Source organism: Notechis scutatus, chromosome Z (genome assembly GCF_049901735.1).
Source record: "Notechis scutatus isolate UNSWTSFEM ecotype Mainland chromosome Z, rNotScu1.2, whole genome shotgun sequence".
Taxonomy (NCBI): Eukaryota; Metazoa; Chordata; class Lepidosauria; order Squamata; family Elapidae; genus Notechis; species Notechis scutatus.
Window position 1 is genome coordinate 55,525,552 of NC_142025.1, and position 27,167 is coordinate 55,552,718.

Genomic DNA, 27,167 nt, shown 5'->3' on the forward strand with positions numbered 1-27,167 from the left:
TGCAACAGCACCATTACCTTGTCCTGGCCAGTGAGGGCTGTGCTGCTTTTTGCAGGTTTGCACTCGGCCAAAGGGTGGGGGCCAGTGGATGGGTGGGCCATGTGGGTGGCGCAGCCTTGTGTTCCCACGTGGCCTGGATCAATTGCTTTGGGAGGGTGCTGGGGTGACATTTCTCTGTGGACTACCAACATTTTCTCACGGACCACCAGTGGGCCGCAGCCCACCGATTGGCAACCACTGGTCTAGACAAAAGAAGAACTAGCGGTGACATGATAGCAGTATTCCAATGTTTGAGAGGCTGCCACAAAGAAGTGGGGTCAAATTATTCTCCAAAGCACCAGAGGGCAGTACAAGAAACAATGCTAGATGCTATTGTTTCTTTCACCTTTGGTTTCCCTGTCAGCTAGCTAACAAAAACTCAGAGCTTCAGTGGTAGCTTGTATATTGTATGCAAACAAAGAACTTTGACATTGTTCTCTAAAGAAGAGTTAGAATGCAAGACTTTTAAATTATTAAAAGAGAAGTGATACCTCATTAATATGACTCACATACACTGAAAAGTGTGTTTTATATGTTAATTCAGGCCCTGTAGCTTTTAAGTAGATATGTTAATAATGGTTTCTGTATGTGCATATAATTATAACAGATGGAACAAACAAAGGTCTCTTCAAAGTTTTTACTTGACTGGTAATAGTAGTAATATTTCAGCTTTTTCTAATAAAACAGTAGAAAACAAGCAGAGGTCTGTGTGACAGAGGATCTTATATAACATGATAAGAAAATTTAATATTTTGTAAGTCAAAAATGGCCACTGTGAGTGGGGAAAGCCAGATCCCTATTGGAGCCCTGGCTGCCCAGGCCCAGCAGAGATTGGGGGGGGGGGCACACGATCCTGGTTGGGCTTGGGTGGCCATAGCGCCGATGGGGATTGAGCTTTCCCTGCTTGTGGTGGCCGCCTTTTGTCTGCTGGGAATGGGCAAGGCCCACGAGGGGGACAAGGAGATGACTAGCGGCAACCTGCTTTCCAACCGCAAGCCAAAAGAGATGGGATGGAATAGGCAGCAGCCGCCCCACATCCTCCTCATCTTGTTTTCGCTCACAGCGGCAGCAGAAGCCGAAGATAAGAAGCACAGGGGAGAGGCACACTGTCTGGCCTGCTGGATGCACCGCGCAGCCATCTGCTCTATCCCAGTCACATGGGATGAAGCAGTGCATCCAGTGGTTCATATCATGTGCCTCCTCCCACTCTGCCTGCCATGTCTGCTTCTTTGAGGGCCAGTTATGCATTCCCTGGTGCTGGACACCTCCCCACCATGCACACACACCTGAAAGGCTGTGACCATCCTGAAAACCATAAAGGCCGGCCTGTCCTGCCCATCCCTTCTCATCCCGGCAGGCGCACGTGTTGCTTCGGCCTGGCTCATGCCATCCTGGCAGGCACATGTGCGCACAGGAGGCAGTGGGAGCACATGCACACAGACCTGGCCCACCCCATCCTGGCATGCATACAACAAACCCCTATTGTAAGCCATTCACTGTTCAAGTCCAAGTTTCAAACTTACCTTTACTAAGCAATTTCTATGACCAGGAATGCTTCCGTGTACATATAAAATATTGTGCTTCACATTGACTTGCCATATCTGTAAGATTAAAATTATCCAGTAGGAATTAACACGTTGTTGTTATTGACTTATAACAAACTTAAAGTAAAAAAACACATACTTTATGAGGAAGTAAGAAGAACAGAAACTTAAGAAAAAGACAGCTATGTAGTCTCTTTCAATAAAAGTAAAAATGGTTATATAGTTGTTGTTTATGGCTTTAAATCCCTGTGTAAATATGGCAGGGAGAAAAGTTTGTATTCCCTTTAAATAAGTCTGTCATCTGCACCTCTATTGGTTGGTTTGGCACTGGAACCAATCAAGACGAACACGGACTTCAATGGATAATTAGAACTGCAGAAAAAACAATTGCTACCAATCTGCCATCCATTGAGGACTTGTACACTGCACAAGCCAGAAAGAGGGCTGTGAAAATATCTACAGACCCCTCACATCCCGGACATAAATTGTTTCAACTTCTACCCTCAAAACAATGCTATAGGGCACTGCACATCAGAACAACTAGACACAAGGACATTTTCCCCCCGAATGCCATCACTCTGCTAAACAACTAATTCCCACAACACTGTCAAGTTGTCTAGAAAGGCAGTATTTGTCAGAGTATATTCATGAACTGGAATAGAGCTTAGTAATAGGGTCAGCCAATGAGAGATAAATTGGGGACTGAAACTTAAAGAGAGAATCTGGGCGTGGTTTATCTCTGTTTTGTGCTCAGCTCTAAAGTGAAACAAAAAACTAGCTTGCTTGCTGAAACTGATATCTGCTCTGAGCTGCTGCTGCCTGTGTGTTTGCTTATGTTACATTGAAAGAATCTACTAATGGTATTGTAAACTTTACTTCAATATGTTAATGTGTTATAAAGAAGTTAATGATCCTGCTGAATCAGTCATCTGTGTGTTTTCTGGACTTGAATTTCTGCTGCAAACTCTTAACATCATTATTCTTATCTTCCCTATTATGTATCTCCTTATCTTCCTATGACTATAACTTTCTTGCTTGTATCTTATGATTTATATCAGTGATGGCTAACCTTTTTGACATCAAGTACTCAAAGCGCGTGCACACATCCCAAAATGCAATGCACGTGTCGTCCCCGTATGCATGCATATGCCCCCACATACACCCCACTCCTGTGCATGCACCCACCCCCCACATGCACGGCAGGGACCCAAAGACCAGCTGGCTGGTGGGAGGCTTGCGCGCATGTGCAGGAGACCTGAGCTGGGGCGACAGCTCATGTGCCCCAAAGAGGGTTCTGCATGTCACCTCTGGCATGCGTGCCATAGGTTCGCCATCACGGATTTCTATTATTTACTTAGTATCCTAGTATGATTTATGTTGATTGCTTATTGACTATCCTCTAACTGTTGTATCTAATGTTTTATGATGAATGTATTTTCACAATGATTTTGATAATAATCTATCTCTACTGCTGAGAGCTTATGCACTGGAGACAAATTTCTTGTGTGTCTAATCACATTTGACCAATACAAAATTCTAATAATTACTTTGCAACACTAAATAACAGCTTCTCTATGCATTCTTCAGCAACTAAGATTTATTGATTTATTTATTGATTTATTGATTTCATGATTAACTTTGTGCCATGTAAAGCTTGTGTCAGCTTCTGGTCACTTAGAAATATGATCAGGGATTATTGAATTTATGCATACAGCTATATACCATTCAATTTGTTCAACAGTCCAGTGGTGGATAATCTTTAATAGCATTAACATCTTGGACAAGATGGCCATGTAAAAAACTATGTTTTTATTTCTGGGCTCCATTAACAGCCACATTGGCAAAAAGACTAAGAAGGTCCTTCTATAACATTGAAGTAATGTAATGTTTTCATCGTACGAGAAGCCAAGACTTTATTTTTCAAGTCAGGTGGAAATGACAGTGGCCTCTTCTATTGTTTTGAATTTCTTGAGAGGAATATGCAAACTTTACTATTACACAGAAATCCTTATGCACTAAGAATTTATCAAATCAGATGAATATTTTTCAGTAGCCTTACCTTTAGACCCTTAGCTGTCCGATAGAAGTTTCCTAATTGTCCTGGCATTTTCTTTCCCTTGAAGACCTTTGCAACACCCTGTCTCAAAAATCAAAGTGAAGTTAGTTAAAATATGGTTTTATTATCTGGCGTAGGAATACCATGGAAGAATGGAGCCCATTAAATTACTAGTATGATTGCATTCTTCCCTGTTAATATAGGTAACCCTTGACTTATAAGCCTTCGCCTCACAACCGTTCAAATTAATCACAGCTTCCAAAATCAATAGTTATGACCCAGAGAGCTTAAGCAACCTGTTTTCATTTATGACTGATTGCCAAGTGACTTGTGATCATATGATTGCTATTTGCAATATTCTTTATTGGTTTCTGGGGAAATTGGCAGTGAAGATTGCAAACAGAAGAGAGAAGGATTGAAATCTGTTCCATTGCGTACCAAGGGATTTCCCTTCCCCTTTCTGCAGGGAGAGGAAATCCTCCCATGCGCTTGAGGAACAGACCTCATATCTGGAGAAACCACTAGTGAAGCTAGTGCAGAGCTTTTCAGAATGCTGGCTTTCCTATCATTTTCTCCTAGAAGGATGCTAGCAAAAGAGTTGGATTCTGGGGGAGAAATCACTGAGTTGCTGGAAAAGTAAATGGATCTGATATGTTGCGGAGAGGGTTTGTGAGCTGGTGGGTCTAGCTAGCTGATGCCTCCCCAACCCACAGCAGATTTCTGCCTATCAGTGGGTGATGTCAAACAATGGAGAGCTTGGATTGTAGTTGTTGAGCAAGGTAGTTACAAGGCCCTTTGTTTAATGACCACAGTAATTTATTAACAAAATTTGGGGCTCCATTGTGCTCATTAAGTCAAGGACTAACTATACTCACAGATAATTAGGCACATAGAGAGGTTCCCCACGGCAGCTAATACAATTTCCAAGAAATTTTATTAAATTTACTCAAAATCTGTATCACTATCAACTTGTAAGGGGGCAAGCTTATGAAGATTTTGATATTACCAAGATGTCTCAATTCAGTATCTACCTTCAATTTGTATCTTTTTTGAACTGATCAAAATAATATAGATAATAAGAATACTTGCAGAACTAGAAATTGATCCAGGTCGTCTGTGTGTTTTAGTTTGGCCATGGGAAGCAGGCTGGCCAGAAAATCCCCATCTTTTCATGACACCTTGGAAACCTTTGCCAATTCTGAAAGCAAGCAAGCCAAATTAAATTATTTTTAAATAGTCATAAACCAATTTGATAGCAGAATTATGTTTTTTAGTAGAATTATTATATAAGTTGCATATTCAGCATAAGCGTTTTATGCTGTGAAACCTGTATATGGCTATTTAAAAATAAAACGTTCTTTTTATTTGTAATGTTCACTGTAAATTAAAAGCAGATTTTAGTTGTCTTTCTTCAACAAAACAAGGCAAGTAATTTGTTGCCAATTATGTTTTTTTATTAGACATACATAGAGGTTTGTATACTACAGTACTTGTCACTATTCATTATTGGGAATTATATGTTTTAGTTTTCAATTTTTTAAAATTTTATTTATATATTTTTCTTTAACATATATAAGTGCTTAGTGAATAGTGTATTGTCTGGGTCAATTTGCTTATACATAATAATAGTATTATACTATAATATTATTATACATATTGTAGTATATTAATTTTAAATTATTTATATTATATTAATATTATAAATATTATTATACATAATAATAATATTTACTTGTACATAGTGATATTCTTCCAACTTCTAATTTCTACCTCTATTATCTAACCACTGGTAAAAAAAAAAATCCCATGTTGAGAAATATTCTGTATCTACTTTATCCTTTATCTTTGATGTTAACCTATCCATTTCTGCACAAACTAATATTTTTTAAAAATTATATTTTCATCTACAGGAGTTTCCTCATTTTTTCATTGTTGTGCAAATATAATTCTCATTGCTGTCAAAACATATAGTATTAAATATATGTTCCCTTTGTCATATTTTTCTGGTAATATATCTAACAAAAATATTTCTAGCTTTAAATCTATGTGTCACTTTATCATTTTCTCTAACCATCTATGTATTTTCGTCCAAAATTTTTTTGCCTTTGGGCATGTCCATCACATATGGTAGTACAAGCCACTGGGCATTTCTGATTGCATTTCCAACATTTGGTGGACATGTTTTGGTTTTGCTAGCCTTGCTGGTGGCAAATGCCACTTATAAAACATTTTATACAGGTTTTCCTTGTAGATAGTTGCCATTGTCAATTTATAATTTCTATCTCAAAGTTTTTGCCATTTATCTAATTCTATCTAATTCATGCTATAATTGTTTCTTTCACTTGTTCATCTTCCATTTTAAAGCTATATATTTTCTTTATTTATTTTTCATCCGTTGCTAGTAGTATCCAATCAAGTGTTGTTGGCTCTTTATAAAAACCATATGTCTTTGTGTCTTTCTCATATTTTGATTGTATTTGCCAATGTGGCTACCATACTAAGTCCACCCCTTGGTTTTGTAATTCCTGTTTAGTTTTAAGTTCCCCTTTATCATTCAAAATATCTTTATGTTATAATTTTTCCCCAAGTTTATAACATTTGGATGTATCAGTGCTACCATTGTGGACAGCCAGACTGGTATTTTCATATAATTTTTTACTTTAATTTTTTTTCCATACTAAGAATAGAGCATTCCTTACATAATGTCTTTGAAAATATGTATATTATTCTTTTCGTACCACAAAAAGGCATGTCATCCCAATTGAAGATCATGTCCTTTTAGCAATAGCAGTCTTTTATTTCTGAAATTTAGCTACACTTTCACCCAAGTTAATGCAGAAACCTGGTAATAAAACTCCCAGTCTGGCAACCCAAAGCTCCTTAGATTCTTGCAGCATTTTCAGTCTTATTCTTGCTCTTTTTCCTTGCCAAACATATTTCAAAATTATTGTATTTAGTTCGTCAAAGTATTTTTTTCTCTAGTTTTATAGGAATCGCTTGGAACAAAAAGAGTAGCTTCAGTAGGATATTCATTTTTATAGTTGCTATTTTTCCTACTATTGACAGCTACAAAGTTTTTCCAGTTCTCCAAGTCCAATTTAATTTGTTGTATTACCTGTATATAGTTATCTTATTTGATTGGAGTACATCTAGCTCTTAAGTAAATTCCCAGGTTACTTTTTTAACTACCTGAAGGTCTATCTTCTTTGTCAAGTCATTTTTCTACTTATCTGTGAGGCTTTTAGCTAATATTTTGGATTTTTTCTTTGTTTATTCTCAATCCTGCAACTTCTCCATATTCCTCTATTTTTCCCATCAGCTTGGGGCCAGTTTCCAATGGTTCTTCTAGAATACCAGATCATCTGCAAATGCTTGTACGTTTGTATTTTTCTCTTTTTGATGGATAAATTCATTCAAAAATATTTTTAATCTTTCTGCTATTATTGATGCAAATATTTTATAGACTGCATTTAATAGTGATATAGGCCTGTAGTTCTTTAGCTGTGTTAAGTCTTTTTTCTGGATTAATGTTATATTTGCTTCTATCCACGAATTTGATCTCAGCTTCTAATAGTTCTTCATTATAAACATCTATCATTGGCAAGCTTAGTGTATCCTGTAAGTGTTTATAAACTTCTGCAGATAACCCACCTGGTCCTGGTGTTTTGCTATTCTTTTATCTTTTTATTGCCTCTGTTAATTCTATCATCGTTTATTCTTTCATTTAGCATTGCTTTCACATTTTCAGACATTTTTGGTAGTTTATCTTTTTCTAAGTATTGCTTTATCTTTTCCTCCGAAATTTTTTCTTGATTGTATAGTTTCCCATAGAACTACTGAATTATTCTTTTTAGTCTTGTTTTATTACTGTAAAATTCCCCCTTCTCATCTTGCTTATCAATTTATTCTCTTTTGTTTTGTTTTTGTTTTTCTCTTATGATTTGCCGTGCCCTTTTCCATTTAATTCAATTTATGTTATATTATTAGAATAGAATAGAATAACAGAGTGTGAAGGGGCCTTGGAGGTCTTCTATTCCAGGGGTCACCAACCTTTTGGACCTCAGGGACCACCACCGCGGACAACTAATATGAATTTTGACTGATGGTGGCTTGCTGACGTTGGTGGGAAAGTTGGTCCCATATTCCAGAGCTGCAGTAGTCACAGGACCGGCCCTTTGGTCATGCCGGAGCAGCTGCTCTTCCACCCGGGTACACTGGCCTGCCATGGACTGGAGGAGCTGCTCCGAGTTGACCAAAGGGCCAGTCTTGTGATTACTGCAGCTCTGGAATATGGGACCAGCCAGTAGTGGGATTGGAAATCTCCACCATAGGGGGTGGCAGTGCAAATTTGCAGGTGGTACAACATGCAAAAAGCAGTGCAGGCCTGGCTGGCCAGGATGAGGTAATGGTGCTGTTGCGGCAAGAGTGGGGCGGAGGCACAGGAGGGCTGAAGTGGTGATGGAGATGGCTGGAAGGTGTGGGAGCACCACGCTACTTGCATTTGTGTGGCATCAGCAGTTTTCCATGCCACTCATACTTCAGTGCTTTGAAGGTTTGTGCTCAACCGAAGGGTGGGGGCCAACGGGTGGGTGGGCTATGTAGGTGGTGCAGCCTTGCGTTCCCGTGCAGCCTGGATTAACTGCTTGGGGGATGCTTTGGAGGGGATATTTCTCTGCAGACCACCAAATTTTCTCACGGACCACCAGTGGTTCCCAGCCCACTGGTTGGCGAACACTATTCTAGTCCAACCCCCTGCCTAGGAAGGAAACCCTACCCCACTTCAGACAAATGGTTATCCAACGTCTTTTTAAAAATTTCCAGTGTTGGAGCATTCACAACTTTTGGAGATAAGTTGTTCCACTGATTAATTGTTCTAACTGTTAGGAAATTTCTCCTTAGTCCTAAGTTGCTTCTCTCCCTGATTAGTTTCCATCCATTGCTTCTTGTCCTGCCCTCAGGTGCTTTGGAGAATAGATTGACTCCCTCTTCTTTGTGGCAGCCTCTGAGATATTGGGACACTGCTATCATGTCTCCCCTAGTCCTTCTTTTCATTAGACTAGACATACCCAGTTCCTACGACTGTTCTTCATATATTTTAGCCTCCAGTCCTCTAATCATCTTTGTTGCTCTTCTCTGCACTCTTTCTAGAATCTCAACATCTTTTTTACATTGTGGCAACCAAAACTGAATGCAGTATTCCAAGTGTGGCCTTATTTCCATTTGATTTTTTAAATGTCCCTTTTGCGCTCTTTTTGTAATTCTAATTTGAGTTTTTTGTGTTCTTCTGATGTTTTTTGATGTTGTTTTCTTTCTAAATTTTCTCATTATGTAAGTTATAGCTAATCCCCTGATATATGTTTTGGCTGTATCCCATAGGTTTTGCAGTGAAATCTCTTCTTTTTTATTCTCCTTAAAGAAGAATTCCATTTCTTTTACTGTTGTTTGTGTACATTCTTTATCTTTTAGTATAGATTGATGCAACATCTATCTCGACCTTTTCTTTCGCCCCTTCCAACGGACTTTTTTTGGGTTATGATTGGCTCATATATTGGTTTCTATCTCTATCTCTTGCACATTTGTTCTCAATTCCGACATCCATATTATATCAATTCTAGACCATGTTTTGTGCCTATTTGAATAGAATGTGTACTGGTTTTTCCCTGGATTTGTTTATCTCCATATATCCATATATATTTTAAAGAAAGCCCTCGGAAGAGTCTTCCTTAACTTTTTCCCTGACATAAGAAGCCCATTTCAATGCATGAGGATATAAAAGCCATGATACAAGCTGTTCATGAGGATTTGAAAGAACAAATAGGGAGAGTGGAAGAGAAAGTAGGGAAAGTAAAAGAAAAAGTAGAGAACTTTCAATAAATGATGGCGAAAAATGAAGAACAGATGCAAAAAGTAGAAGAGATCAAAATAAAGAAAAAAAACAATAATTTGGTTAGAAATGGATTGGGCAGATTATTATCTGAGATTTCAGAACATGGAGCAAGAAAAGGGATAAAAGCAGAGATAATGGCAGAAATGTTGTCAGGGGCCTTGGAGGTGCCCAAAGAAAAAATGTTGGCTGATATTGATGAAATATTTAGAATACATACTAGATATGCGACGAGAAAAACAAATTCCGAGAAGAGTTAAAGATTTAAAGAAGGAATATTAGTTTTTGACAAAGTATTTAATAAAAAAGGGGTGAGGTTTTTTAAAATATATATTTTATTGGATTTTTTCCTTTTTACATATCTCAATCACATATTAAACAATACTGTGACCTTTTTTACAACTATATTTCATGTCTGATACAATCTATACATTCTATTTCTGTACCTTCTACTTCTAATCGTATACAATTCCTTTTCTTATTTCTATTATCTATCCAATAGTACAATTTCTTCCATGTTGCATAGTATTCTGAATCTTTTTCTTTTAACTCTATAGTCAATTTATCCATTTCCACGCAATCAAAAAATTTTCTAATTACTAAACCTTTGGGTGGTATGCAATCTTTCTTCCAACACTGCGCAAAGGGGCTTCTTGCTGCTGTTATTATATGTAACACCATATATTTTGTCCTTTTATTGTATTTTCTTTTAATTATCCCTAGGAGAAATAATTCTGGAGCAAATTCTATTTGGCTTCCTGTTAATTCCTGTTACTACTTTTGTATTTTCTTCCAATATTTTTTCACTTCAGGGCATAACCACCATGTATGATAGAAGGTACCTTGTTTCTGTTTGCATTTCCAACAATTTGAGTTTAGATATACCTTAGCCAGTCTTGTGGGCACCAAGTGCCAGTGATAAAACATTTTGTATTGGTTGTCTTTATAGGACACCAACTTTGTTATTTTGTAATTTATATTCCAATTTTTTCCCCACTCCTCTAATTCAATGTTGTACCCAAAAATTTTGGTCCATGCAATCATAGATCCCTTCATTATCTCCTCTGCTCTGTCAAATTCTAAGAGGTAGTTATATATTTATGATAACAATTTCTCTTCTGGGCCAATCAAAAGTTTGTCTAGTTTTTCAACATGTTCAGATGTTAATAAATACTAAAATTGGGAACTTATATACCACATTGGCTCAAAAGAAAAAATGGGGAGTTGCACTATACATTAAAAATACAATTAAAGCTGAATTAATTTTTACAGATGAAAAAGGAAGAATATTAATGGTGGAAATAATTGATAACGGTGTAAAGACACTTTTAGTAGCAATATATGCCCCTAATGAAAAACAAGAAGAATTTTACGAAAATTTACACAATAAAATTATTGAATTGGAATATGATAATATATGCCTTATGGGGGACTTTAATGGAATAGTAGATGTAAACTTGGACTCTACAACTCAGAAAACTAATAGACAAAATAGAAAGACTTTGCCAAAATCCTTCCTCAAAATGGTAGAGGAACTAAGCATCCAAGATATTTGGAGGGAAAGAAACGAAAGGAATAGACAATACATCTTGTATTCTAATAGACATTTATCATGGTCAAGAATAGATATGATCTGGATGTCAATGGATTTGATTTCCAATGTAAAAGAAGTAAATATTGAAGCAAGTACTTGGGCGGATCACAATCCAATACAAATTGAGTGGCAAGGACAGAGGAAAAGATCTAGATGGACTTTGAACAATACAATATTGAAAGAAAAAGAATGGAAGAGGAATTGGCTTTCTTTTTTAAGGAGAATAATAAAGAGGACACCTCATTGCAAAACTTATGGGATACCATGAAGGTCTTTGCCAGAGGTCTGAGTAGATTATACAAGGAAAAAAATATTTAAAAAAATGAATACAACAGAGATTAGAGGAGGACTATAGGGAACTTGAGAAGGACTTACAAAAATATCCACAAAAAAAGAATATCAAAAATCAAATGGACATAATTAAACATAAAATGGGGCTGATGGAAAAAGAAGAGTTAGCCCAAAAAATTAGAAGTGCTAAACAAAATTTCTTTGAAAACGCAAATAAACAAGCAGGTGGTTGGCATATAAGCTGAAAAAAGAGAGAGAAACAAAAAAGATAATGCAACCAATAGATAATCAAGGAAGGGCATGTAATGGAAATGACGAAGAGAAAAAGATAATACAAAAATACTATGAAAAATTATATAATCAAGAGAATATTGATGAAGAAAAAGTGAAACAATATTTGCACAGAGCAAAGTTACCTCAGATATCTGAAGAGATTAAGATAATGCTAGAGGGGAAAATAACAATGATGGAATTAACTGAGGCATCAAAGAGACAAAATACTAGAAAGGCACTGGGACTGGATGGGCTGCCAGCGGAATTTTATAAAACCTTGCAGGAATCTTTTAAGCATTCCAATGTTAGATGTGATGAATGAAGTCTTGTTTGAAACTAAAATAACTAAATCATGGACAGAGGCGTACATTACCTTAATACCAAAAGAGGATACTGACCCACAACAATTTAAAAACTATAGACCTATTTCCCTGTTGAATTCAGACTATAAAAATTTTGCTTCAATAATGGCAGAAAGACTTAAGAGATATCTGAATAATTTTATACATGCTGATCAAAATGGATTTCTGCTGAAGAGGCAAATTAAGGACAATTTGAGAATAATTTTGAGCACTTTGGAATATTATGAAACACCCTCTGAGAAACAAATGGCTTTAGTGTTTTTAGATGCACAAAAAGCATTGGATAATGCAAATTGGCCGTTTATGATATCACAAATAGAACAAATGGGATTTGGTGGAAAATTTGTTGAAGCTATGAAGGCAATATACCAAAAGCAATCCACCAAAGTAATGATAAATGGAGATTTAACAGACAATATCAATATTAGGAAAGGAACTAGGCAAGGATGTCCACTGTCGCCTTTGCTGTTTGTTTTGATCCTTGAAGTATTAAACAGAAACATTAGAAATGATAGTGAAATAAAAGGGATTAAAGTAAAAAAGAGGAATATAAGCTACAAGCATTTGCAGACTATCTGGTTTTTATATTAGAGAAACCACTAAAAACAGCACCCAGATTAATAGAGAAGATTGAAGAATATGGACAAGTAGCAGGATTGAAAATTAAAAAAGATAAAACCAAGATTTTAGTTAAAAATATGGTGGAAAAACAAAAGAAGGAATTGACTGAACACAAGATTTTATAATGAATGAACTGAATTAGATGGGATTTTGACAGGTACTAATGAGAAGGTGATTAAAAATTATATGGATATTTACTTGGAGTTGAACTAGAAGAAGAACAAGTTAAAGAAACAATGATTGCCTGGAGGAAAAAATTTGGATATGGGATAGATTTAGAAAGATGGCAGAAACTGTGGTCTCAAAACTATAAAATAACAATGTCAACAGCATATAAAGAGAATTTGTATAAGATGTTTTACAGGTAGCATTTACCTCCGGCAAGGATAGCAAAGATATTCAAGAATAAATCAGAGAAATGTTGGAAGTGTCATCAGATACCTGGATGAATTATCACATGTGGTGGATGTGTGTGGAACCCAAGAGATCCTGGACTAAAAATTCATACATGGCTGGAAAAAATGACAAAACAGCATATAGACTTGAAAGCAGAAATATTTTTATTGGGTATCTTACCTGAAGGATACAGTAAAGAATTGACATATTTGATTATAAATGTTTTGACAACAGCTAGAATTGTATTTGCTAAAAACTAGAAAAGTGGGAAAATACTGATAGATGATTATGAAAATAATGGAATGTGCAGAAATGAGTAAATTGACATTAGCAATTAGAGAGCAAGAAGACAAAGAGTATTATAAAATTTGGGATTTATTTTATCAATGGGTAGAAAAGAAAATAGGGAAATAGGATACAATATAATATAAATACAATGATAGAGTAAAGATAAGACAATGTAATATGTTATAATGGATTATAATTAAATGAATGATATTATGAATTGAGATATCTTAAAAACTGAAATTTGCTCGAAAAGGATGATATAGTCTATAAGTAAAGTCCAATAAGTAGTTAATAACAATATAATATGCATATTCATGTAAAATAAATTTTAATAATGTAGTTAGAAGGGAAGGACTGTTGATATTGTGCACAAGATTTGTACTGACCGACACAATGTACAATGGAAAGAAGGTTTTATGTTTTATGTTTATGTTTGTTTATGTTTGTTGTTAAAAAAATTTTTAAAAAAAGTTTGCCTAGTTTTTGTGGCTCAATGTCAATCCCATATTTTTCCATGTCTTTTTTGAATCTTGAATGCAGCTACAAATATGGCCACCAATCTATAGATATTCCCTGCTCCTTCAATTCTATTTTTAAATTTCCCTTGATTGTCTAAGATTTCCTTGTATCTGGCCATTTTACCTACATCCATTATGGATGTTGGGGTGAATCATTGTTTCCATGGTGGATAGCCATCCTGGGATTTTCATACAATGCTTTTTTAAAAATCTCTCTCCACATTTGTAGCAAAGCATCCCTTATTTTATGCCTATAAAAATATAGATGTGACTTATTTTCCCTATCCTATGAGAAAGTATGCCACCAAAAAGGGTTGAGTTTTAGATGGCTGATACCAGAGGGAATATTGGTGACCTGGCAGGAACAAATAGATAGACTAGATTCAATAGAAAAGGCGGAACAATTCTCTGACCATTATTTTAGTTCACAAGAGGAAGAGAGAATGAGGAAGAAGAAATTAGATGTCGAGAGGAACTCACAGGAGAGAGAGATAAGCAACAAAAAGGAAAGGAAAGAGACAGGGAGGAAAGAACAAGAGAAGGAACAAAACCAAAAGAAATAAAAGAAACAAGAGTGATAAGAGCAACAAAACCCAATTATAAGTAACTAATTATAGTAATTATAAGCAGGAGGAATTAAATATCAATTAACATAAATGGATTGAATTTGGTAATAAAAAGGAAAATGCCTTTTAGTAAATTACAAAAATTAAAATTGGATATAATCTGTTTACAAGAAGTTCATATCAAAATAAAAATAAAAATAAAGCAAAGTATTGGACTATCCTAAAATTGGGAAATTATATACCACCCTTTCACAACAAAGCAAAAGAGGAGTAGCACTCTACATTAAAGAGACAATAAATGCAAAACAATTTTTTATGGATGAGGAAGGGAGGGTTTTGATCCCTTCCACCCCCGGTGTGGGCAACCTGGTGAAATACCTGAGGAGGTGGGCATTGTCTGGGGAAACCAACAGATCCATGACTGGGGATCCAAAAATCCCAGTTATTTCCCTGAATAGGTCCTGATGAAGAAGCCATTCGGAGTGGTCTATCTTGGTCCTGTTAAGCCAATCTGCCTGTACTTTGTTGACCCTGGACTTGGTCCCCCTTTTATGGTTGAGTTGTGCCTTGGCTGCCACATTGTCCGTCATTGTAAGTACATGGGTCCCAATTACTCTGCCTCGAAACTGTTTGAGGACACCAGATGGCTGGCTCTGAGCTCCAGCCAATTGATTGGGCGAGTGCTCTCCAACTGAGACCACTGCCCCTGAGCCATCTCTGAATGAAGATTAGCTCCCCAGCTGCAAAGTCTGGCATCTGTGGAGATGGCTACTTGGCTGGGCACCTTGAAGAGCTGGCCCATACTGATGCTTGGTGACAGCCACCACCGGAAGGACCTGAGAACCGCTCTGGGGATTGACACCTTGATGGCCGAATGGCTCCTGCCTGACCTTTGATAAAGAAGGAGGAACCATTGTAACGAGAATGTGCATGAAGCCTTGCCTATGGTACGATGGATATGCACAATACCCTCTTGCCCCAAAAGCTGAGATAGAATAGATAGGGGCACAGTCTGACGTTCCTGAATCTGCTTGGCCAAGAGCTTCCAGCTCTGCTGATGATCTGGAGATAGGAAGACCTCGCAGGACACCGTGTCTAACATTGCTCCCAAGCAGAGGAGTCAGTTGGTCAGAAGCAGATGGCTCTTCTTGATGTTTATCAAGAATTCATGACTTCCGGTTTGTTCGTTGACTGAGTCGGAGCAGAATCCATGATCATGCGTGGTTTCCCCCAGATCACTTGCTGGAGGGTCCCGATTGAGACCAGAACCACCCTGGAGGGGTGGTGAAGAAGGGAGGAATCACTTGGAAGGTTGGGGAGAGTCACAACACTCCTACCTGACAGGAAAACCTCTCCCAAAGGCAAGCTGCAGTGGTGGTCTTAAAATGGCCACTACGAAGATGAAGAACACTCCAGGAAACTAAGACTGTGCTGGAGCGAAGAAGCAGCAAGCAGAAGACATTGTTTTTGTTGTACCCTGGTATTAAAAATAAAGGACTATTTTGGGGGAAAGTGTGTGGAAGTGGCGACCAGAGAAAGTGAGAAGGAAATTGGGTTTTATAAAATTTGGATTGAATTATTGTATTGGATTAACTTGGAAGAGAAAATTTAAAGGAAAATAATTTAACACAACAAAGGTTTAGAAATTAAACTGGATAAATATTGAGCTGTTGGCACTTCAAGGGCATAATTAAATGCTGAAATTGAGTGTGTTAAAAAGAAAAAAATTAACAGCTAATGATTGAATTTAGCAAACTTAATAAAAGTATTATACTCAATGAAGAAAGGTAAAGGTAAAAAGACACAAGAGCGCCACCCAATGGTACAGGAAAATTTCAGTATTTTTTTTAAAACAGTATCTGGTCTTCTCAAGAGTTTGGATTTTGTGACTTCTGGTTTGGGTCTCTTCAGCGACAGACCGAAATCCGCAATCGTGCGTGGTTTCGATCTGTGCTCGCCACTGGAGCGCCCCGGTCCTTTGGATTCGGGGCTGAAGCTACCCCATAGAGGCGGTGAAGAGGGGGGAGATTGCTAGCCAAGTGGAGGGAAGCCGCATCCTTGGCTGGTCTAAACTCCCTTCCCCGAAGGCGGTTGCAGTGGTGGTCAGAAATGGCCACCTCAAAGAAGAACACGACTGGATAAGATTGTGCAGGAGGAAGACAAAGAGGAAATCAGGACAGACCGGGCTAAACAACAGAGAACATCTAAGCAAGGTACCCTGAATCTAAAAGTACCTAGAGGGATACTTCTGAAAGAAGATCTTTAAGCGGCGAAGGAGAGACAAAAGGAGGTTAAAAACCGTTTTTTTACCTTTATATTGACAATTACAAATGGTATGGAAAGAAATTTATATTAATCTATTAATCTAACCTATTTGACACTAATAGGCAACCTTAAGCTGAAATCTAAGTGTCAAAAGGGGAATAAATATTTTTTCTTGGTCATTTTAAAGCCCTAAAAAGGAGAAGAGTGGAGGCAAAGGGGTGGGACTTGGAATAATGAAAAAATGGAGTGCCACCTGGAAAAATAAAAAGGATTAACAGTGAAACTTTGAAAAGACTCCCGAGGATACATTGTAACTGAAATCTTATTAAAAGATACAGTAACCCACGGAAAGGAAAAGAAAAGGAAAGAAACAAGAAAGAACAGTCTGGGATCATTTGGTGATTAAAAAAAAAGTTTTTGGCATTGATTTTTTCTTTCTTTTTCTGTTTTTACTTCAAGTCAATTGGGTGGTTGTTCAAAAGTGTTTAAAATGCCATCACTCCTGGAGGAATTGAAGATGAGTCTTAAAAAACAGAAAGAAGATGCAGAAAGGGGAGGAAGATCCTTTGGCTTCGTATTTGAATTTTTTGAAGGAGATCCTGAACTATGAAAAGCAAAAGGAAAAGCTTCAAGAGCAAGAAAAAGGGCGGAACAAAGAAGAAGCCATTTTCAATGATCAAATAATGCAAAGTGTGGTAATAAGGGGAAAAAGGGGGAAAGGAGTTAAAAGTTTGAGATCAAAGGGAACAGCCAAAAAGAAAAATAGTCTGAAAAAGAAGTATAACAGCAAGGAGAAGCAGAAAAGAAAATTACAGAAGAGAAAATTAGAGAGAGAAGGGTATAAAAAAAAGGATGAGAAAAAGGGGGGAAAGATAGAAAGGGAAAGAACTTATGATGGACAAAAACAGGAAATAAAGAAAAAGGGGAAACGTACTAGGATTAAAGGTATTTGCTCAGCTAGAAAACACAGAGACAATGGTTAAATTAAGTTAAAAGTGAGGATTCTGCAAAGGTACAAAAGTTAGTGTTGTGGCAGTGAAATACTGTAATAAGTTAGAAATGAAATAAGTAAATAATCTATGAGATAAAACTGTATTGTTATGTGATGGTATGTTTATTTATAATTAATGCAATAATAAAGAAGAGAGGGAAACATTGCAATTGTTTCTAAAGATTGATAAAATATTGAAAAGAAATGTGAAAGATTTATAAGGAAATTTATACCAGTTATTAGAATGAATTTGAATAATTATTTTGCTTATTAATAGTAAATAATTTATAAGATAAAACTGTATGACTATCCAATGGTATGCTTATTAACAGTTAAGTAATAATGAAGGGAGGGAAACATTTCAATTGTTCTCAAAGATTGATAGATATTGAAAAGAAACGTGAAAGATTTACAAGGTTCATACCAGTCCCAGAATGATTTTGAATAACTATTTTGTTTACTAATGTTTATATATATATATATATATATATTGTTTTTGCTATGTTTTTAGAATTTTTCTTTTCACATTTTCAAGGGAAAGTACCAAGCAGAGTCTGAATGATGAGATCTACATGATATAAAATAGATATTAGAAATTGAATGTTATAATTTTAGAATGCACAAATTCAATGTTTAATGAGATTTCATACGATAATAACAACAAGATTTAAAGGTGTTGCACTTCGATTGGCAATCATAGGGGGAATTTTCCTTCTTAAGAATGTTGGAAGAGAACATATGAAATTGTAAACAAGACAGACGAAAGCATAAGTACAATGAATAAAAAAGATATAGAAATTTAGGTAAAAGAAATACAATTGAATAAGAAGAAAATGAGTTAACCATAAAAAAAAAGAGAAGTAAAGGGAGAAATAGTGAGAAGTTGGAAAAAGAGAAATAAGATATGAAGTTGAATACATAAGATGAATATGCACAATTGTGTTTGTATGGAAATGTGACAACCCGGAACGATGCTGTACTCAAATAAGATGTTTTATTTGTTTTGTTAAAACTCAATAAAACTTTATTAAAAGAGTTTGGATTTTGGAACTTAAAAGGAAGTTAAAAAAAACACCTCCATTATTGTCATAGAATCATCCGATAATTGGGGAAATAATCAGAAAAGGGCCAATTAGAAGATCTGGATTGTTGAAAAAAAAAGATATTGGCTGAAATAACACACTGGACTCTGGAAAAGAAATTGTGACGCTAAAACTGGTCCCCAGGAGGCTAAGGGAACAAAGACAGAACTATAACTTCTTATCATCGTAGCTAATTAAAAACAGAATAATGTTCAGATGGCTTATCCCCAAAGGCATGCTGATTTCCTGGCAGGAAAAGAAAATTTGTATAGACACACTGGACAAAGCACAAGAATTTTATGAGCACTACTTGACATTGGATGAAAAACAAGATAGTAGAGAAGAGATAGAGAGCAGAAGCCAGGAGGAACAATCAGTGGAAGAAAAGAGATCAAATCAAGAAGTGAAAGAATGACAAGAAATTGAACAACAAGAAGTAGAGAGGATAAAGACATGGTCGCAAAGAGAGATAAGAACAAGGAGAGGAGAGAGAACTCAGTACAAACAATAATATGGCCAAAGAAATTATACTTTTATCGCTTAATATAAATGGGCTAAATGCTCCAACTAAAAGAAAACAAGTATTCACCAAACTCCAGAAACAGAACACTGATGTTATCTGTTTGCAAGAAGTTCACATTAAATAACAGTATGACAATATTTTAGAATCACCTAAATTGGGAAAGTTACATCTTGCATTGGCACAGAAAAAGAAAAGAAGGATAGCAATGTATATAAAAAAATGGTTAAACCCGAACCAGATATTTGCTGACAATGAAGGAAGAACTTTAATGGTAGAAATACAAATAAACCAAAAGAAAGTATTATTAATAGCAATTTACGCTCTGAATACCAACTAAAAAGAATATTACAGTAAGCTGCATCGGAAGGTAGTAGAACAGGAAAATATATGTATATATGTATCATAACTGCATCTTCAATGCAGTTGTAGATATAGAAAAAGACCACACAACTAAAAAAAAAAACAAGAAAAAGAGGAAAACGCTATCAAACACATTTCATAAATTGGGCGTTGGTGCTTACCTGATACGCCCTTTCTCGTCGAGCTGCGTAGAGCATCCAGAGTGGGAGGTGCTCCAGTCTCTGCACTCACAGGCTGAGCTTTAATTGAGGAACGCTCCTCCCCGTCCATGTGACTCCTCCGTAGCGTTCCCCAGTTTTACGAAGACGAGAAGACAAACAACTATCATCTCATCCTAACTATTGTAATAAACATTAACTCCTTGACTCATTGATTCATTGGCCGAAACAGGATTCCCACCAGACGGCTAAAATAGGGTGGGGCTGGATGCTCTACGCAGCTTGACGAGAAAGGGCGTATCAGGTAAGCACCAACGCCATTCTCCATAGAGCTGCTCCAAGCATCCAGAGTGGGACATACCAAAGCATGGCCTGTCCTACGGGAGGGACTCTGTCTGGGTCGGAATCTCCTCTGGTTCTCGGACAACTTGTTGTAGGACTTGTCTGCCAAAGGACGCTTCTGCTGAAGCAAACACATCGATCTTGTAATGACGAATGAAGGGTGACAGGGACGACCAGGTGGCCGCTCGACAGATGTCATTTATCGATGCCTGAGTAGCCCAAGCTGCTGAGGTAGCCGCACTCCTTGTGGAATGTGCGGTTATTCCGCTGGGAACAGGAAGTGCTTGTGCTAAGTAGGCCTTGGAGATTGTTGCTCTGATCCAACGGCCTATAGTTGATGGGGATACTTTGAAACCCAGCGTCTTAGGTTGAAATGAAAGGAATAATGATTCCGACTTCCTGAAAGGTTGAGTGTGGTTGATATAAATACGTAGCGCTCGTCTGACATCAAGGGTATGCCACTGTCTTTCCCTCTCTTGAGAGGGTCTGGGGCAAAAGTTAGGAAGAATGAGTTCCTGCGATCTGTGAAAGGCTGAGTTAACCTCGGGCAGGAAGGAAGGGTCTGGTCGTAGGACCACCCGATCAGCGTGAAAAACGCAGAGATCCTTTCTAATGGACAGAGCTGCGATTTCAGATATCTGACGTGCAGATGTGACTGCCACCAGAAACACTACCTTGAATGTTAGGAATTGAAGTGATGTCTCCCTTAGGGGTTTGAAGGGAGGCTTAGTAAGTGAAATGAGGACCTTATTAAGATCCCAGGTTGGGTATCGGTGTACCGCTGGAGGATGTAAATTGGTGGCTCCTCTAAGGAATGCTCGGATACGAGGATGGTGTGAAAGCGAGCCAATATTGTCGCAGGAGATGACGGTTGATAAAGCTGCAACTTGTCGTCTCAAGGTATTAGAGGCTAGACCTTTATCTAGTCCCTCTTGCATGAAGGCTAATATTTGAGCAATAGATGGAGAGAGTGGATCAATTTGCGATTTGTGGCACCATCTACAGAAAGTGCTCCATGTGGCATTATATATCGGGGTGGTTGAGGGCCATCTTGCTGCCAGAATGGTATCGATGACCTGATTGGCAAACCCTTCTTTCCTTAAGCGGTCCCGCTCAACCTCCAGACGGCTAACTGAAGCCACTGCGGGTTCGGATGCAGGAGGGGTCCCTGGGATAATGAGAAATTAAGGAAAAAATGATCAGGTCAGCCAATAAGCCAAATGAACGCTGAGGCCAAAAGGAAAAGAATTGAGCCTCCTGCAGCTGCCTCCCAGCCAAAATAGGTGGTACTAGTGCTGCCTCTTACTTCGCCTCTGAGCAGGCTGCGGGATAGCCAACAACTCTCAATAATAGGCAATAGGACTGGGAGCCACAATGCCTAAATGATTAACCGGCTCTAAACAGGCCTGCCGGTCCTCCTTTGGGCCCCTGAACACTCACCGCAGCGGAACAGATAGAAAACAAAATGGCGGCCGGCCACGAGGCAGCGCCCAAAATGGCGGCCGTTAGCCGGCGCGAGAGCTCAGCGACGGAATTAGCCTCCTCAATAGTAAACAAGCCTACAGAAGACTGAATCGAGGGGCAGGAAGGGAAGATTGGCTCTCCCTCTAAATCAGGCGTTCGTGGGGGGAAGAAACAACGAAGCGCAGAAATTGTGCAATAAACGAGCCGCTGCTATGTGAGCGGAAGCGGCTGCAAAGAAACGGCAGGGAGAAAAAGGGGCTTTGGAGGGGGGGCGTGAAGGTGCTGCTATTCCCCCGTTTCTACCCCCTTGAGGGGCGAAAAACGCTCCTCTTTAGTAAAGTTAAACAGACCAGTTGCGCAGAGGCCAAGAAGTAAAAGGAGAGATCAAACCTGAAATTAAATTCCTAGATCCTGAGTCGGCCAAGGAGCTTTGATAGAAACTGCCTGTCTCGCACGAGGCTGAGCTAAAACTGGGGAACGCTACGGAGGAGTCACGTGGACGGGGAGGAGCGTTCCTCAATTAAAGCTCAGCCTGTGAGTGCAGAGACTGGAGCACCTCCCACTCTGGATGCTCGGAGCAGCTCTATGGAGAATGGCACAAGAATTAAATTTAAAAGACACGTGGAGAGAACTCAACAGACAGGAGAGACGATACACATTCTTCTCAAACCCACATAGTTCCTTGGTCTAGGATTGATATGGAGTGGATGGATTCAGAAAATCCATCAAAAGAAAGATATAGAGAAAATAGAAATACTGCCGAACTCATGGGCAGACCATAATCCACTTATAGTGAAATGGAAAGGGAGAAAAAAGAGAGGAAGATGGATTTTAAATCAGAAATTCCTTAGGAATAAAAATGTTAGAAAATGTACAAATGTTAGAAAAAGAACTAAAACTATTCTTTAAAGATAATGCAAAAGACCAAACAACATTACAAGATCTATGGGACACAACCAAAGCATACATTCAAGGCCTAACAATCACATATGTAGCAAGAAAGAATAAAGACAAGAGAAAAAAAACAGATAGAACTACAAGAGAAACATGAAGAATTGGAACATAGAATGCAAAAAGAACCACAAAATGAAGAAATTAAAAAGGAGAGGGAAGTGACTAAACATAAAATAAACCTAAACTTTACAGGATGAATTGTTCGGAACCTCAGGATGGTGAAGCAAAACTACTTTGAGCATGCTAACAAATTGGGGAGATGGTTGGCCCATAAACTGAAAAAAGAGAAGAAGAAAAAAATAATACAAACCCTATAGGATGAAAATGAAAACCCACACCATTTGGCAGAAGAAAAACAAACCATTGCTCAGAAATATTTTTCAACATTGTACACTCAGGATGAGATACCGGAGGAAAGGATTAAACAATATCTGAATGAAAGAAATATACCTACAATCCTAGACCTCACAAAGGAAATGTTAAACGCTGAAATCACAATGACTAAAATTAAAGAGGCAATCAACAGACAAAAATGTAATAAATCACTGGGACCAGATGGGATTCCCACAGAATTATATAAAGAAATTCAAACACATTGGAACAGTTATTATTATTGGCCTTATGCAATGAAACATTAGAACAGCAAAACTCCCAAATTCATGGACAGAGGCCTATATTACCCTTATTTTAAAAGAGAATACTGATGACCAACAGATCCAAAACTATAGGCCGATTTCATTACTCAATGTTGATTACAAAATATTTGTTACAATAATTGCGGAGAGGGACAAAAAAACCTTACATGAATACATCCACCCCAATCAAAAAGGATTCGTACCAAAGAGACATCTAAGAAATAACACCAGAATGATAATGAATGTACTAGAGTATTATGAGGTGCACCCGGATAAACAATTGGCGTTGCTGTTTATGGGTGCACAAAAAGCCTTCAATAATTTGAACTGGAAATTTTTCATCAACCAATTACATCTAATGAATTTTGGAGAAAAATTTATGGACATGATTAAAAACATATACACCACCCAAACAGCAAAGATAATCTTGAATGGCGAATTAACTGAGAAATTTAATATATCAAAAGGAATAAGACGGGGTGCCCACTATCGGCACTACTATTTATCATTGCAGCAGAGGTTAACACAAATTAGACATAAGCAAGAAATAAAGGGACTGAGAATCAGAACAGAAGAATATAAAACGCAAGATTTGCTGATGACATGGCATTCATTATAGAAGACCCTTTGGAAACAGGAAATATATTGTTACAGGAAATTGAAGAATTTGGCAGAGTGGCGGGACTAAAAATAAATAAATAAATAACGAAGATATTAACAAAGAATATGACTGTGAAGCAGAAGGAGGAATTGGAGAAGAAGTTGGGGATCCAAACAACAACAAAAACTGAAATATATTGGGATGTGGCTGACAGTTAAATGTTCATCGATAAAAGTAGACAACTATGAAAAATTATTAAAACAAATACAAAAAGATCTGGAAAATTGAAGGAAACTTTAGATATCATTGATAGGGAGAATTGCTTCTATTAAGATGAATATACTAAGTTATCATTCCTCTTTCAAACAAAAAATTAGGCAGAACTTTCTTTGAAGAATTAAATAAAACAATTACAAAATTTATTTGGCAAGGGAAAAAGGGCCGGATAAAACTAAAGCTCCTGCAGGGTAGTAAAAATAAGGGAGGATTCGGACTTCCAGATTGGGAGCTCTACTATCAGGCTACAATAGTAAAATGGATGAAAGATTGGGTAAATCTGAAGAAGAAAAGAGTTAGAAGGACATTAGTAGGACATGACCTGCAGATTGGCTGGCACGCGTTCATGTGGGAAGGGAAAAATAAATTTCATTCGTACTTTCAAAGACATCAAATTAAAGATACCTTACTAGGGGGTTGGGAAAAATTAAAATGAAACCACTATACAAAGATCCCAATCTGGATGTCAACCATGGAAGCTATGGTATATCTGAATGTGCTAGATCTAAATAAGACACTGAGCTATAAAGAACTATTAGATGAACAAGGAGAATTAAAATCCAAACTATAAGGAAAAATCCAAACTACAAGAAACTACAAGGAGCTACAAGGAACACAGGTAGATTGGTGGCCATACTTACAGATCCAAACCAAATATAAGATATAGAACAATATGAGATATATTTGGATCAACAAGAATTGGATAAAATCTTATAGGGGGTGGAAGGAAAAATGATTACCAGAATGTATAAGTATTTGTTAAGGTATAAGCTGGAAGCAGAAACTGTGAAATGATAACCTGGGCCAAAAATTTTGGATATAGTATTAATTTGGAAGATTGGGAAAACCAATGGGAAACAAATTATAAATCAGCAACGTATAAGGAGAATTTATATAAAATGTTTTATCGCTGGCACTTACCTCCAGCGAGGCTCGCAAAAATGTTCCCCAATAATTCAGCAAGTTGTTGGAAATGTGGCCATGAGCAGGGAACCTACTACCATATGTGGTGGACTTGCCCAAAAGGAAAAAAATATTGGCTGAAAATCAGAAATTGGCTAGAAAAAATTACAAAAGTAAAAATCGAAATGAAACTAGAATTATTTCTATTAGAGATTTTAAAACAAAAAAAAATAGTTTAAAAAACCCTCTTTTATATTATATTCCATATACTAACAGCAGCAAGAATTGCCTTTGCCCAAAATTGGAAATGTGAAAATATGGTCATAAAGAAAACTTTGGTATCCCTGTTATAGAATGAAAGTACCAATAAACTCTTGGAAGACTGCAAGCAACAACTTAACAGAAATAATAATAGTCATTCAGCACTACTTTTTGTGTAGACAAAAGTATATACAAGTGTTAGTCTCAAAGGCGCTTTTCAAAAAGCAAGTGGAGCCTTTATGAGAAGCAAAACATCTTCAAGGAAAAAACAAAGCCTGTTGAAAAGCACTTTTGGACAATCATGACCTGGATGACTAAGACTGTCCATTGACATAGAATTCTTAGATATCACTGTCCCATTTGATAGGTGTCCTGATGCCAGAATTGTTTCCCCTCTTAAACTTTACAGGCAGTGGTCTCACCCTGAAATAAATTGTTCATTATATGTTTCATGGAACATCTGTTTTACAGGTGGGAAAGTCAGAGTAGGCCATTCAGACATCCCAATAGAACATTACTAGTGATATCATCATGAGATATTTCAATCCCATATATATTGTACACTTTATTCTTGAGCTTCTCAATGAATTAGGAGTATATTAATGCAAAACAATCTTTGATTAGAGATATAACCCCTTACAGATTTCTTGCATCAAATCAAAAAAATGCACTTCTTAAACAGATTTAAATCAATCCAGCAACAATCAAAAAAGTCAGGAGAAGACTTCAACATTCCCAGTCTCAATTATTTCAACAATGAAATTAGGATCAGAAATGATTAAGACAACCTTATTTAAACATTATTTGTAAAAATGTTATACTGTATATTAAGGGTTCTAAAATGTCAGTAACTATATAATCTGAATGCTGTTTCAGTCTTCCAGTTTAGTTGTCTCGCCCAACTTCGTGTAATTTGCATATTTGATAATCATTCTTTCTATCTTACTAGTTGTTACTGTGAAAAATTTATATGATATGAAAAGATGCCAGACTGTAACTAAAAATAAAATATTAATAAAAATGTTGGCCAAATGACTTTAGATCCAATCATGAAAAAACTGAATTGAGGAAGAGCTGACCTCTATCTTTTACTTATGTGTTAGAGAACATAACCATCTATAATGTGGATCTCATAAAATTGTAATTTTTTAAAAAAGAAAACATATTTAGTTAGCATCTATCTCTGCGTCAGTTCATGCTAAGTTTTAGCTTTCCTGATATTCTCTAGATTTATGATGCCAAATATCTTCTGCTACCCTTTTTAATGAAGCAACAACATTTAGTCTTGGATTGTTGACCATCTCCCTGTTAAGTTCAATCAAGCAATATAATCTCTGGTGACAAAGAACTAAGTGTCCATTTCAGTAGTTTTAGCTAGATGCCCTTTTTTTATAAAACAGCAAAGATGGGAATTATCCACATAACCCACAAATAGTGCCTTTGATGGGATAAAATCGAAAGGCAATTTCAACACACAAATTGCATGCATATAAGAGGCAGCACTCCTGGAACCATTTTTCTTCCTGTGTCTGCTTCAGGTTTTAACAACTTCTAAGAATACGGAAATGGCAAGCTTCAGCTCTTAATAGCCTGCAGATTGTTAGTTATTATTGTGGTGCATACACTGCCTCTCTTATGGATCCTTTCAATATAATACATTTATTGCATGGACCTATTTTTTCACATGATGAAAAATTAGTCAATGAAAAGTAATATATCGCCTTGGATACTTTCAGGCCTTTTAGACACTTTTTAAAAAATCTTTTTTCTCCTTTTATTTGGGGTAAATCCTGCATTTACATGCTCTACCTCATTAGACATAATGTCCACATAATACATATTTCTTTACATGTGGAATTCTATTTTTCAATACAGAACATGAAACTAATTCTGATGTTAAAAAAGTTAAATATATGAATA

At 37.0% G+C, this 27,167-nt stretch overlaps 1 protein-coding gene across 1 annotated transcript in view; it reads right to left on the reverse strand.

Annotated features, from left to right (window-relative positions):
- Window positions 1-27,167, reverse strand: part of MRPL3 (mitochondrial ribosomal protein L3) — a 67,921-nt gene that overhangs the window by 10,437 nt on the left and 30,317 nt on the right. The window contains exons 7-9 of the mRNA XM_087946576.1: window positions 4,729-4,837; window positions 3,643-3,720; window positions 1,563-1,640 (exon numbers count right to left, since the gene is read on the reverse strand). Of these exons, the coding sequence (XP_087802702.1) occupies window positions 1,563-1,640; window positions 3,643-3,720; window positions 4,729-4,837 (265 nt within the window). The remainder of the gene's footprint in view (window positions 1-1,562; window positions 1,641-3,642; window positions 3,721-4,728; window positions 4,838-27,167) is intronic.